This window comes from Argiope bruennichi, chromosome 10 (assembly GCF_947563725.1).
Source record: "Argiope bruennichi chromosome 10, qqArgBrue1.1, whole genome shotgun sequence".
NCBI lineage: Eukaryota > Metazoa > Arthropoda > Arachnida > Araneae > Araneidae > Argiope > Argiope bruennichi.
Window position 1 is genome coordinate 122,640,965 of NC_079160.1, and position 16,172 is coordinate 122,657,136.

Genomic DNA, 16,172 nt, shown 5'->3' on the forward strand with positions numbered 1-16,172 from the left:
AATCTCATAACATGAAAATTCGATTTAAATAAATGATTTTGATGAAATCTTATGAAAACATTTTACTCAACTGGATTACCATTTTAAAAATACCTATGAAATTCAGATTTCATGGGTGTAACAAAGCTGTAAGATTTTTAAAGACATGTTATGTAAGCCAAAGAAGCACATAAAAACGATATCTGGTTTCAATAATTACAATTGTCACACTATTTATACTTCTAAAATCAAGATAAATTAATTTTTATGTAAGAAATTTTCAAAAATTAGGAAGTGATGGATTTTTAAATCTGAATACACATTATTGGGGGGGGGGGAAACGAAATTATACATATTAACACTGATTGTTTTTACTCTTGCATCCTCTCTCAAACTCATTCAAAACTTGTATAACTTGTACGGATTGAGATGAAATATATTTGAGTAATCTTTTATTATTGTTTCTGCTCGGCATGATTTAGGTTATATTCATAATTCTAAAAGTTTTTTAAAATATACTTTTGTTAGTGTTCTGAGCAGCAGAAATCTTTTACTGTCATTCTTTTCTACTTTTAATCACGATATTTATTGTTTCACCAGGTGATGCCATAGGAGTAATTATTGATTAATTAATGATTGATGATTAAATTCTGATTATATTACTAATGAATAAATTCTGAAAATAATAAAAAAGTATATTATCGTTAACAATAAAAGTGTATAATAAGATAAAAATTCTTCAGAACAAATGAGGAAATGAGTGCACACACAATTACAAATTTTATTTTTACAAATAAGAATCAGCACAGATTAAATAAGAGCTTTACAAAATATTATTATAAAAGTTAATTTATATATCACTGATGTCACATTTTAAGTTTAGTTTAGTTTGTTTATTTTAATGTCCCATTTTAAAGCAATACTAGGGTTATTTTGAGACTGACTTTGTAATTTTGAACCATGGTCAGATGATGAGGATGACACCTGAGCTGGCACCCCCTTTCCAAACTTCCACATCACACCAGCAGGGTCACATTTTATGAATAAGTAATTAAATAATTACTAATTAAAATAAGTAGGAAAAAAATTACCCAGCACAATCTCTGATTTAATATTATAAATTTTTATTTTGTATGAAAGCCCATGGATTATTTCACTTAGATATGTCATCAATGGTCCTCTAATTCTTTTCACTTTTGAGAAAAATCTCAAGAACACTATATCATTGTAGATTGTGTATAGTATAAAATTGTGCAGCATTTTATAGCCCCGGTACCAATTTTATTTCATCTGGAAGTGCATGACAACTACATATTTCATCAAGAAGTCAACCTCTTTTTAACCCATATTGAACCACAGTCATGTTTATAGTACAATTGAATTAAATATGGATAAAATAAAAGAAACAATTAATACATACATAAAACTTTTCATAAATTATTATAAATAGACTAAATTAGTTCGAAAAAATGGAATTTAAAAAATAATTAATTAAAAAAAAGGCTTTAAATTTGCCCTTAAAACCATAGTTTTAACCCATTAAATAGCAATAAGAATATTAGTCTTCTTAAACAAGTATATATATATGTAGTTTTCTAGTATTCATATAGTGTTGCATCAGTGTTGTTCAAAACATTAAAAATATCTGTCAAAAAATTAAATATTACAGGCATTTTAGACGTGTCTTCCAGCCATCTTATAAATAAAACAAAGGTCCAATACCCATCTTTTTTGCAAATTGCCCATACTTCTTGATCGCATTTCTTGTATTCAAAGAACAATGCATCCTTTTATCTTTTCATGCTAGGGGACAGGAAGCAACAAAAAGTTGCAAGTTTCTCGAATATTTCTTGGCATCAGTCCCCTTTGTTAAAAATATTCTTTTATGTATACTTTTGCACATACACTAGTGAAACTTGTTTTTAGTGCATTTTTTTGTCCTTCCATTAGTTCCGTTTCTGCTTTATTTTGTATTTGCAATTTTGTTGAATCCTTTTTATTATTGTAAAACTGTCAGGAACAGCAGAGGGGGCTCTTCAATCGGGATTGCCACTCGAATATGGCAAAAAAATTGCCTGTGTTTTCCCTGTACTTATATTCAAGATATGAGGAATGCGCAAATAGCACTTATGTGCTTGCTATCACTTTAAAGTGTACAAATATAAATTATCTGAATTTTTAAAAATTATGTAATTAATTTACATGTTTAGGTTCTAAGGAAAGAGAAAATACATTAAAAAAATTTATAATGGATTGCACTATGAAAGGAGTGGTAGTTTCACTGGAGTACCACCACGCACATATGAAGTGTCCTTCTTATGACTAATAAATACTTTTTAATTCGTTTGATTACATAATTATTCATTATTTATTTATGGAAATACTAAAACATACAATATTATCAACGAAAACTACTTATGCAATCTTACAACATGAAAAAAAAATATAAATGAAAAATAAACCATTTTAATAACAAGTAATCCTCAAATAAAGCTAACAATGGCAAGTTTCTTACGTGGCATTTAGATTTTAAATACATTCAACACTATATTCAAGTTATGAAGAAACATAATATTTGAATTAATCATTTGAAAGTTAAGAAAATTATACTATATTAGAAAATATATTTAACATCCCCATAATATGGTTGCTTGCTAATACACGAAGAATGCAACTGAAAAGTGAAAATTTCAACCATCCTATTCATATAAACCTTATTCAAATGTAAATAAATTCCTCACCCACAAAACTCCCATAAATTATCATCCACTTGACTAAGAGAGCCAGGAGAAGGAAAACAGATTGGTTTTGCTAAGGCGTTTCAAGTGGTAGAGAATCTCATGCCATAGGTGTGCAATGATATGGCTCTGAAACCACTTAAATAGATTTCAAGTATGAAGAACTTTTCTTTTGCGATTTGATTTGAAAAATATATGGTTGTTGTAGACAGCTTTTATTTTGTTTTTAATTTTTGCTTGATGAAAAAAAATGAAACTGAAAGTATTGAGAAAAATCTTTAAAAATGACACATTTTTTTTTTTTTTTTGTACGTAAGAGGGAAATGAACTAGTGTGCTGACATCACAGGCAATTATTAAAGTCAGAACATTATTTTAGAGCCTTTGGTTTCTATCAGAAACCCCCATGCATTTTGAAATAATTTTTAGAAAGTGGTGGTTTCGTTGCGATACCACTGCATGTCAAAGGGTTATAAGCAATATGATTTTAAGAAATAGATAATAAATAAAGCAAAAAAAGAAAAAAAGGAAGCAACAATTTAACATTATTCAAAAGAACAGCATATTTAAAGAAGATTTATATTTACATATAAAAATTTCGCTTTATTTATTATCTAGAATTTAGAAAGACAAAATTTATATATTCGGGGGGGGGGGGGGTATATTAGCTCTCATGCTGTTTACCTATAAGTCACACAAAGTAAAGTACTCAGGTGAAATAAAACACAAAACATTTTTGTTATCATGATAAAAATAATTTAATGATTACTTAACAATAAAACTTTACAAAGCAAGATTACTTTTTTTTATTTATTCATTTTTGCCAATTCATGTATTTGGGCATCAATTTCTGCAACTTCTTCAGATTTTCAACCATCAGTTTCATGCAGCTTATCCTTAACAAATAAGGAACAACATATTTGTATGGTCTAAAGTCCACTTTTTAACTATATCACTTTCAGTGAACATATGCAAAAATATCTCCGATATATATCATTGAATGTATTCAAGGACGAATGTGACGCAGCCAGTTTTAATGTCCATAAAAATTCAACTTTAAATGATTATTCTTAGACAAAAAGTTCATCAATGGTTTATTTCCGGCCATTAAATTTGAAGTTTTTGGATTTGGCATGTAATTTTTCCTTTTAGATACTAAGTTCATGCATTCCTTTTAGGTACTAAGTTCAACATCAATGATAACTCTTTTGAACTGGCAGGCAATCTCCTATGTTCTCTTCTTTTAGCATGACTAGTTAAATGCCTGTTTTCTCATATTACTTAGACTTATTATCGTTTAAAAAAACAAGCAGTACACAACAAATGGATTTTGTGGAATTCCTCAAATTTATTCAGCAAAATCAGGATTGATTAATTTATTTGTCCAATTCATATTAAATATGGTTTTTGTGCAGCTCACTGTTTTAAAAAATTTTCTAATCTACTTTGAATAACCTGGTAGTTCCTCAAATTAATAAACAAACTATTCAATAAACACAAGTATGGTAGAATAAAGAATGCCGCACCGCTTCCGCAGATTGAAGGTTCACACCAGAGAAATGTATTCTGTTCTTACAAGCAGTTACATGCTCATGCTCATTAGCTAAAATGTGGAATTCTCATGGAAAAAGAACAACTGCCTCACAAATCAAGACTAGATTGATATACAAAAAGGGGGGGGGGAAGAGTGTAGAAAAGGTGCAAGTTTCCGCATTACACAATCACAAATGGTATTGTTTCGTTTTTGGAAGTTATGATTATGATCTTTTATTTTTGAAATCTTCAGAGATCAGCATTTTTTAGATGTGGAAAAAAATAACTTAGAAACTTAAAATTTCCTGTATTTTCCTGGTTGTTATAAAAACGTACAAATTTTCTTGCATTTTCCCAGGTTTTTTTAAGGCGATTTTTAAATTCCCTGTGTTTCTCAGGTTCTCTTGCTGGCATGGCAACCCTATTTTATGAACAGTCCGATATAGGTTAAAGATACTGTAAAATAAAACCTTAAGAAAGCCTCCAGCCTCAATATCGAGACAATTTCATTGATTTTATTTAATGACTAATTCTGCCAATTTGCTTACATAACTATTTAATTAGAATGCTCTATATTTATAGTGTAACTATAATTTAAAATGGTACTTTATTTAATATGATTAGAAACAGTTGAAAGTTGATTGATATTACCAAATTAATGCTAATAATATTAAGAGTAAATAGCTAGTCAAAACCAAAGATGACTAATACATATATATATAATTATGTGAACAAAAACTTAATAAAAATGTTAAAATGTAACCAGATATTTTAAAAGCAATGAAGCTAGTTACCTCTTGGAATATGATGTACATTTCACAGACTATACACTCTGAACTATCTTTTAAGAGACATGTATGCTTATCAGAAAGAAAATAATCCCGTAACAGAGGTGTATGCACTAACACTTGAAGAATGCAGTTCATAAAGCAAGTGTTTCCTAAGTTTAACAGGCCTCTTAATCCTACAAAAGATAAAAAGGATTTCAGGGGAAAGAATCCATAAGTTACAATTGCATTTTTCATTAAAGCCAAAATTTTCATTAAGATATTAAATTTATTGTTGAAAACTGTACTTTAAGTTATGAAAATAAAGCAAAAACAACACTTCCATATTATATTAATAAATAAAACAGTACATTACAATTAAAGAAACATTTCAAAAATATTAAAAACATTCACAAAAGTTTTTAATAATATAAATAGCATTTTTGCTTTTCATAAATTCTGCTTATGAAAAAAATTTTAAATTGCAATTCTGAATTTGCAGAAGCAAATGTATATGAGAGATATAAATAAATCAGTCATTATTCCCAAAGAATTCAAAATATTTGATACAATCAAAAACTAAAAAATTTAAGACTGATTTTATGGAGTCTATCTATTTAAAACTATACAGGGATCAAAAAAAATTCTTCATCTAGCGAATGAAATGAAATATTACATAAAAAATTCTTTTCTAAAAGTTTTTGATTGAAAAATTAACATTTTTGTTTTGAAAAATGCAGTATTTAAATGGAATTTTCATTATTCCTTAAAATTATTCCCAATTTTTTTTTAAAGGAAAAATATAGATATAAAGCAGAAAATTTTTTATAAAATGCAAACTTTTCTATGTAATTTATAATAGCCTCTTAATATCCTTAACTTTAATTACTGCAACTATTTTGTAAAAATTTAGAGAATTCTATGAAAGTTAAATTAAAAAAAGAGAGAGTGACATAAAATAATACAACATGGTGGACAAAACAAATTTTCAAAGTAGAGGCATTATAAATTCAATATCTATAAATATCGGATACAAACTCAAAGTGAATTATCCAGTACTGAATTATGATTTAAGTAATAATTTTATTATTTTTGGATAGACTTTAATATATTCTGAATTTTAATTAACTTCCTATAAATTTTGAAAATGCCACAAAAATTCATGCATAATTTTAAAGGGGGAAAATATGTGTAAAGGAATTAAACTCACACTCACTCCAAAGAAGTGTTTTTCAATAAAAACTAATCTCATTTTAAATAGTAGAAATACTAGTGGCCTGTTCACTACTGATCTCGTCCAACCAGCCATGCAAATTCTCCACTGAAGGGTTGGTTTCTGTTTCAAATGATGGGTGAAGGATATAAAGTTAAATCCATTTATATCCAGGATCTCATTTTACATCCTGTATCCTTTGTTTGTAACAGAAATGGCAAGTCAATATAGAATTTGCATGGTCAGTAATGTGGAATATTAAAGAAAGGGTTAAAAAATATTTTTGAGTTACACAATTTATTTTCAGCCTTTAAACGGTTAAATAATTATTTACTCACTAAAGATAAAAAAAAAAACGAATAAACCTTTTATTGAGTACTACTGTATTTCTATTAATCATATCATTATATCGGTTGTTATATTATTGTGGACAAAGGTACCGTTATGAATCAAATTTGCAATAAATAAAATATATTTGATAATATATTTTTAGTCCAACCATTTTCAGTACAAAAACTTTAGAAAAAGACTTCTTATTTTTCTTTCTTTTTTTCTATAAATGGTTGGTATTTGAACAAAATAAATAATAATAATAATAAAAAACTTCCTTTTTTTTATTTAGAATATTCCATAACAAATCCAAGTGCATGATATAGTAAACTGGTCAGTTTTGCATTATGATAGAAAAGAACGACAATTTTTAAAACCAAGCTTAAAAAACACACCGAGAGCCAGAAAACAAACAAACACTGTCGATAGCAACATAAACAAAAAACATCTCAGAAACACTGTTATGAATTTGTAATATTGCTTCCTAATGAAGAGAGTTTTACAGATATCTAGAACTGATGGTGAATGGATGCCAGGTCAATGCCAATTTTGGTGACAAAAATGAAAGTTATTGAAATTACTGAATCTTTGTTAATATATCAATTAGTAGAAAAGATACAATATGCTTCTAGAAGCTTCTTTACCTTGTCACTAAGAATGGGGTTCTGAGGTATATGCTGTTGACTTGATCTCAATCAAAGATGTCTGAGAATGGCAAATAAATACTTAATTATATCTGTAGTTGAGAATTTAAAGAAATATATGGAAGGACAAGAAAAAAATTAAAGCTAGGCAGGAGAAAATGCTGACAAGAATGAAGCAAGGATTAGAAGAAATGAAAGCACATATTCAGAGTCAATGCAGCAAAATTAGAGATAATTTTGACAGATTTATGGAAGAAATAGAATAACAGAGTGAAGATACCCAAAGATATGAAATGTCATTACAGAGATACGACTCATAGATATTTACCTATGGAAGAGTGCAAAATGTAATAACTGTCTTCCATATAGTCATGTAATAGTACTTCCATATTCATTTGTCTACGGGAACAAATAAAGAATATTTTCTTTGCACTTCTTGATAAAATTAAGCACCTTTAAGGATCTGTTTTCTGAAATTAAGCACTTTTATGGTGCACAAAAATGTTTTTCAAATTTAGCACTTTTCATGATGTTACACACCCTGATTAAGTCTACCTAATGAAAGCCGTTTTTCTGAAGATTGTTCTAATTCAAATTTCAGATATTGTTCAGACAATATACAGCATCATAAAGAATCTCGCATGGAAAAGCAGATACTCTCTCTAAAAGACCCTACATTGGAGAGCTGCAATTATTACTTGAATACAAAAAACAACAACCTTGGAATGGAAATGAATGAATCTATGAAAACTTTAAAAATAAGGTCAAGTAAATTCTGAAAACTCTAGCTGGAATATCCTGGTATATTCTGAATCAGTCCACAGAATTTAATTCTAAGGAAATTAAATTCAGAGGTCTGATCATGAAAAGAGTAAATCACTCTGGTGGGTCCTGCCACCAAGTGATACTAACCCCCTTGAGTCTCTTCATATGTTATATAAATTGATGCAACACAATGATCTGAGCTTGAATCTTTAACAGAATTAGAAATGGCAAATTTACTATAATCAAGAATCTGAAACACATCCTGCATGTCTACATCCAATGCCATTTCAAAAATTATTCACATTCATTGGCCAACCCCACACCAAGTTATTGATTATGGTTACAAGACACAGCCTCGGTGTTAATTTTTGAAGACAGAAGCAAAGTTGTAAATTTGTGATAATGCTTCCCAGAAACAGGAATATCTTAGTAGGGAAGTGTTTTACAGATAGCTCTAATGGATGGGAATCAGGTGAACAATTCTATGTCCTTGAAAATGAATTTGGTGACAAAAATGAAACCACAGGAAATTTGACAGCATACCAATTAGAAGCAAAAATACAACAATCTTAAAAAAGTTCCTTTGCCCTGTCACTGAGATTATAAAAGCTCAAGAGACATAGTCAGTTGAATTGAATTCTGGTAAACACTCGAGCAAAGTTTTATTTGAGCACAATGAGCTGTTATGATTGTTTATTACCGATTACCGTCTATGTGCTACTGTTTACAGTAAGTGTAGATTCAAAATATTTAATGTTTCTAAAAATTTAAATTCAAAATTAATTTTTAATTAATTTTCTTATAGTCTTTATATAGATTTAAACAATCATCAATGAAAAATAATTCTGAAACAATGAAGAAGAGAAAGGAAGCGGGAAAAAAAATTTTTTTTTTAATTTAAAGTAATTTTATTATACAAAGTATATCACAATTAAACTCGTACACTTATTTTCATTATACTCAAAATTTCTTCAATAATTAATTCTTCAAAAATGATAAAATAATTCATTTTATTGAAGAAATTTTTTATTAGTAATAAGTAAAAAAATTACTATTCATAATTATAAAAATATTATCATTTCAGAATAATAAGCTACTAAACATCATATGCTGTCAAATTATTGCTGTTAACAAATATTGGCATTACAGCAACCTCATGCAGTGCAACCAATCATTGTGAAGCAATACTAGTTTGCTAATTTGGAAAAAAAATTTCAATTGATTTAACAGTTTAAAATAAAATCAGATATTTTATCCAAGAACAAGGTAATTTAATTTGATTACCTATGGAAGAATCCTCTGATATTCTTTTTAAGCCATTATTTTCTTTTAGAACTTGTATTTCGTAATGTTTAGGCTCCCATGGCAAAGGAGTTTCAGAGTCTGTCAAGAAAAATAATATTTTTAATATTTGTTCTTAATTAAACTAAATGCAATCAACACATTTTCAACAAATGAATAAAATTAAATAACAATAAGGATAAAACATTAAACTCAGAATTACATTGGAAAATATGCTAAAATATTGCACAATAAAAAAAGGAATAATAAAATTTGAACATTATATAAAGATAATTCAATAAAAATTTCAAAAATACATAGAAATTAAAATAGCATATCTAGTTTATAAGCATAAAAACAAAATGGTTTTTCATATATTACAACCATTGAAAAATTGAATACATTTCTAGTTTAAAAAAACTTAAATACTCACCTTTTACTTTTACAGCTCTTTTTTTGTATTGAAGGGCTATGGTTTCAAAGGCTTCATCATATATAAAATCATTACATTTGTAGCAGAAAATTTGACCATTTTTTATGTCTATAGCTATAAATTATAAAAAAAGGTATATATATGGATACATAGTATTCCAAATAAATAAATTAAAAAAAAAACATGGTGTACTTTATTTAATTTATTATTCAAAATGTTACAAAAAGTAAGAAATAAAGTAATATGGATTTAAAGATTATATAATCTTTTAACCTAACAGAAATCAGGTAAACATTTAACATTTGAGAAATTATTCTGCAATTCAATTAGATCTAGGAATGCTTGATCTTTGGCACAACATTTCTCTCCTCCTCCCCTCCCAAATTTTTCTTAACAAAACAGAAAGGTTTTAATGAAGACCTCATCAATTATCGGGTGAGAAATAAGCAATTACTTTTTTCTTAAAAAAAGGAAGCGGGTATTCCTTTTAATTATTTAGAGAATAATCAAAATTAAAAGTGATAAGTTAATGACATCTAACAGGTTTGGAACCTTTAATTAATAGACCAATTTACACAGATTAACATATAATGAATTTTTTAAATGTAAATTTTTTTATAGCTGATTAAATAATGAAAGAGATAGAGCATGCACTTTTTTCCCCCCTCCGCTTCTTTTGCTCCTATCAAATATTCAATGGTATACTTAAACAAGTGGGAGTAGTATCTATAAAACTTTTTGGTATACTTTCTAATAAAGATGTTATCCCAGGGAATGCCTTGCATAGCATTAGCATACAATAACTACAAAACATTAACTTTCGGCATGAATTTAGAAATCTTGCTTAATCTATCAGGTTATTGACGAGTTTCTCATCAATTAATTCCTGGCACATGGCTAAAAGTACCTAAAATTCCAATTTGTGCTTCAAATGTGTTTCCCCAACCAACTGAAACAGAAATTTCACAAAAAACTACACTTGCAATCACAAAAGCATATAACAAATTTGATATATTTAAGTCATTTCATTTTTGATTTATTACAACTCCATGTCAGATTTGGCTCAAAATTTGATGTCAAACCATAAATGTTAAATCTGTATTTTAAATTTTTATTCATATAGCTTTCTTTGTTTTGTAGTTTTTTTTTATTAATTTACATTTGAACAGCTGGCCTAGCAAACTTCATTGCTTAAAAGTTGACAGAAATACAAATCTGGGATACAGACTGCATTCCACATTTCATCCATCTAGATCAAAATATTTTTTTAGTTATCTTTGTTGCAGACAGATGGTTGAATGGACAGATATAATGCCAAATATGTGCTTTACGAACTCTGGGAGGTCTAAAGTGTAGAGATTCGTCAACATCTCGCATTTGAATTTTTAATGATTACAACTATTATAATTCTTCATATGCAAGAATGAAAATAATAATAATATTTTTTTCTAATAAGTTTTTCAATCATAATTAATATTAATTCATGCATTTCAACCTAAAATTTGTAATTGTATTAATAAACATCTCAGACATGTAAAAATTAAATATGACATAGTTGGATAATGCGCATAAACATTCAAAAAACATCTTTTCTTACACAGATTATTTTGTAATCAATGGATTATTTAAATTTCCATTAGAATTTCATTCATTTGTTCAGAAAAATCATAAAAAAAAATAATAAGCTGTAATGGTCTCACTAAAATTTTCTAAAATACTCTATAATACAGCTGCCATCCCAGAAAATGTTTTGCATGATATTATTGTACAATAGTTAAGAAACATTTAACTTTAGCGTGAATTTTGAATTTTTACTCAATCTAACATAAGATCCTTGGCATTTAATCACAGACATGCAGTTAAAAATATCTAAAAAAAAAAAATTGAATTTGGGTTTTAGACATGTTCTTCACAACCAACTGAAGCAAACAATTTACACAAAACTTCACTTGTAATCACACTTCCATACCAAATGTGATACATTCAAGTCATTGCATTTTTGCGTTATCGAACCGATGTGTTTATGAATGTACAGAACAACAGACAGTCAATTTTGGCATTTGGCTCAAAATTTGATAGGCATCTGACTGTATACAAAATTTCATCAGTCTAGCTCAAAGAATTTTTTAATTTATCCTTGTGACAAATAGGCAGACATGTACAAAAAAGAGTGTTTCAAACTCTGGGAGGTCTAAAATTTAGAGATTCATCAAAAACTTGAGTTCAAATTTTTTGACAGTTAGAGTACTTGATCTACACTTCACAAACAAGAAAATACACAAAGTATTAAAAAAAATTCATCCCTGAAAAATTATATAACTTTTTTTTCATCGAAAATTTTGTTGTTTATTATTTGTGTTAAGCATATATACATAATTACACTCGTTTCTGATTTCTTATATAATATGTTTTGTTAGTTCCCTCAGATTTTCTGAGTATTAACTGATATTTCCCACCATTTGTGGCCTGGCAGGCAGTTTGAGCAGAGAAAAAGAATCTAATGTCACAATCAACAAAAATGCTTAGAGTAACCAAATTATCATTTGAAAACAAGAGGGAAATAATTTTGTTAATCATCAAGAATATAATAGAGAACTTCAGGGCAAAAAGAATAAGGCAAGGGAACAAAGCTATTTGAAATAAATATTTCAGAGGAAAACAGCAATTGCATGGTTACTTAGAATGAATATTTGTTAACATGCCACACTAATTATTAAAATTTAAATGTTTCAAGCAAAGAAAAACCATTTATTGTATCTCAAGTAATAAATCCATATTTTTACCACAAATAGTTTCTAAATTATAAAAATATAGAATACAATATTTTAATTATCCTTCTTACCAGAACATATGTAGAAATATAAAAATTTGGCAATTTTTTTGCACTAGATATTTATTTGAATAAGAACAAAATAATATATCTCTACTAATAATAAAGATAAATGTGTGTGAATCTGTTGATTGGCAGACTAGACCATTTGAACTGTAGCTACTAGATTTGGTACATATATACATGTAATGATAAAAATGTGCACTTCACAATGATTTCCCTTTTTTTGTTTTTGAAATTTAATTAATTAAAAATTAAGTAAAATTCCAGCATTTTCCCACCATAATTTCTGGAAATATTACAGCATTAAAATGTTGATGTCATCTTGAAATTCAAAAATTTATATTTTCAATAATACCAATTTAATATCAATATAACTTTTTCTAAATTTTGATAATTTTTCTAATTTCAAACAATAAATTACATTGTTGATTAGATTCAAACTACTTTAATTATTTCATCAAATATTTAATAGAAGAATTTCTATCATTATTGAAAGATAAGGAAGAAGAATTCTGTTTAATATTTGTGTAGTTACAAGACAAACCAGTGGGAGTGGTCACCTGAAAACTTTCTTGAACACTCTCTAATAAAGATGTCAGCTATGTCTCCTGCATAAAATTTTAGACCATAGATAAGATTGTGAATGCTTTGCATGGCATCGATGAATAACAGCCATAAAATATTGACCTTTAGCATGAATTTAGAATTTTTATAGAATTTGTTGAATCATCCTTAGTTATAATCCTTGGCATTTAGCAACAGAAACTGAAACCTTGAAATTTGTGTTTCAGACATTTTTGCTTCAAATAAATTAAAACCAAAATTTCACAAAGAACTATAACTGCGGCCACAAAATTACTTACCAAATTTCATATATTTAAGTCATTTCACTTTTCAGTTATCACATTTATATGCTTATGAACGAACAGATTAACAAAAAGAAACTTTTTGATGGATTTGGTTGCTTTGATAGGAATTTACATCTAAGATGTTAAATTTTTGTATCAAAATGTATCCATCCAGCTCTTGTCATTCAATAGTTATCGCACTAAATAAAATTCAGAGAGTCTGTACAGGCAGACTTCCTCTGAATGGATTTCACTGAAAATTTCATAGAAATATGCAAATTATGTGTAACTATATATCAATTTTCATGCATCTAACCAAAGTATTTTTGTGTTATTTTTGGCACAGACAGACATAATGACAAAAAAGCAGAAAGTTCTAAATTATTTTTCGAACTTGAAAGGTCTAAAATTATTGGAAATTAATATTCTTACATTCACGCAAATTGTTTTTACTCCTTGCGAAAATGACATCAAGATTTATATAATAAGCTTTAGATTGGTTATGAAGTTTTAAAGTGTGTTTACTTAAGGTGTTGTTTTCTACTTGTTTATTAGTTTTTCATTCATTTTTTAGCTGGTTTGCTTGTCTTTAATTGAAGCTGAAATAATGGGTCTTAAGTTTATTTTATTTAATGATGAAGACATTTTTACTTTGATTTTGTTTCCTGAACTTCACTAAAATTTCTTCCACCAAAAATGTGAAAATACATAAAAAATGCAAGTTTGATTTTTTTTAATTTTTTTTTTTTATGATTTTAATACTTTTCCTATATTTTGTATATGAGAAAGTAATAAAAGGAGAATTTACAATACTACAGAAGTTAGATGAACCAGAATTGTGTCTTTAATAGTGCTATGATGTCAGAAACTAATCTCCCTCAGAAAGGTTAAGTCCTCAATAAACAGAAAATATCCAGTACAGTTAAAATAACCCAGCTTTAATACCTGATAATTTAGTAGTATCATAGACAAGAAAATATGTCTAAATAATTTAACTGGAACTAAACATAACCCATATCCCTGATGAACCAGCAAGTTGCCAAAGGTAACTAGTAATATTAACAATGCTCATTCCTGAATCATCTACCTCCTTTTTTCCCAAATATTTTTAACTCAGTAAGTGATTTCTTGCAAGTAACTCTTTCACACTATTCATATCAATATTCTCTTAAAAAGTGTGAAAAAATAAATAACAAAGTATTTTTAATGTCTATCATAATATATCCTTTAACTCAAATACTGCAGAAAAGAAAGCAATGCATTTAATAATAAATAGAACTAATACATAAAATACTTTTAATAAAATATATTCTATACATCTACCTAACAAAAATGAACATAAAATAACATGAATTTTGAAGTTAAATAATTTCAATTTAATTATTTAATAATTATAATATAAAAATTCTACTTAATTTTAATATAAGCTCAGGTATAGAATTGGTTATGCAATAATTTAACACTAAATAAAACTTCTCAGATGGCTAAAAACTACTATTGACAAAAGTAAGAAAAGGAATAGCAGTTTACTTACAAATACCATGATTATTTGCAAGTACATGATTCTTCATGTGATCTTCATCAAAGCATCCAAAAAAGACACAACTTAGACAAGCATGTATTCGATTTGCTCTTGTCTTACATTCGTGGCAATAAGCATCAGCAGCCTAAAATAAAATAAAAATAGCATTAAAAAGGTAGCAAAAATTACATCCAGAATAAATTTCATAAACAAATAAAGTAAATTATTGTGAAAACCAATGTTAATTAGAATATAAATAAAATTTCTCTTTTATTTTTATGCATTGACATAACAATAAAAAACTTTAAAAAAAACCCAATATTACATATTTGAATAAATATTACCGTTCAATTTGATTACAATCAATTCTACAAAAATTTAATTCGACATTTTCAAAGTAAAATAATTTACTTTTTTATCATTAAGATTTCATTAAATATTATTATTCAAATGGAACTAAAATTCTGGGGTATTTAGATCTTTAAAACCAGTTATAATATAAATAAACAAATAATTATGTTATTTAATAAAACAGACATCGTGTCTAGATTTAATAGAAAACATATTGTACATAGCTTTCTAAATACACTGTCTCTTTATTACGCTTGATTTCGATGAATATATAAGCTTAAAATTTAATTAAATAAATGAATTTTTTATTTTTAGTTTCATTTATATGACACAAATAACCTTTCAATCAATATCCTTTTTTGCAGATGTCATGAGAATTAAATTTTATCATTATTAATCCTTTGAGATTTAATTGAAAATTTAAAGAATATATATAAAAAAAAAAACTAACTGATAAATCAGTTCATTTAACACAAAACTAAAAGATGAAAAATGGGGAGAAAAATCCTGAAATAATATTAGTGGTTAATTATAAACACGCACATGCATACATATATATAAACTCATTGAACTCTGTTGTTTCTAATAAAAAAAAAAGAAGATTCTAAATATAAACTCCAATCTCTTTAATTGATCAAAATAAAACAGTAAGATCACATTAAAGATTATTAAATAAATAATTTAATATATAATAAATATTATAATATATATTATTTAATATTATTTGTCAGCAATTAAAAGAACATTATTATATTAAGTTATACAATTATTAATCTTAAAAACTATGGATTTAAACCTTATTAAAACGAAACGATGAATTGCAACTATTATTTTGAATTAGAGAATTTTGCATTTTCTTGCAAGAAACAGAAAATTAAACAGCAATTTATCAGTTACTATGATCAGTAAGAACGAATTTTTCAGTCCAGCACATAT

General features: G+C 27.0%; 1 protein-coding gene across 1 annotated transcript in view; it reads right to left on the minus strand.

Annotated features, from left to right (window-relative positions):
- LOC129988568 (ubiquitin carboxyl-terminal hydrolase 22-like) overlaps positions 1–16,172 on the minus strand; it is a 43,210-nt gene that overhangs the window by 26,316 nt on the left and 722 nt on the right. Inside the window, exons 2-5 of the mRNA XM_056096819.1 lie at positions 14,898–15,030; positions 9,683–9,796; positions 9,253–9,351; positions 5,044–5,213 (exon numbers count right to left, since the gene is read on the minus strand). Of these exons, the coding sequence (XP_055952794.1) occupies positions 5,044–5,213; positions 9,253–9,351; positions 9,683–9,796; positions 14,898–15,030 (516 nt within the window). The remainder of the gene's footprint in view (positions 1–5,043; positions 5,214–9,252; positions 9,352–9,682; positions 9,797–14,897; positions 15,031–16,172) is intronic.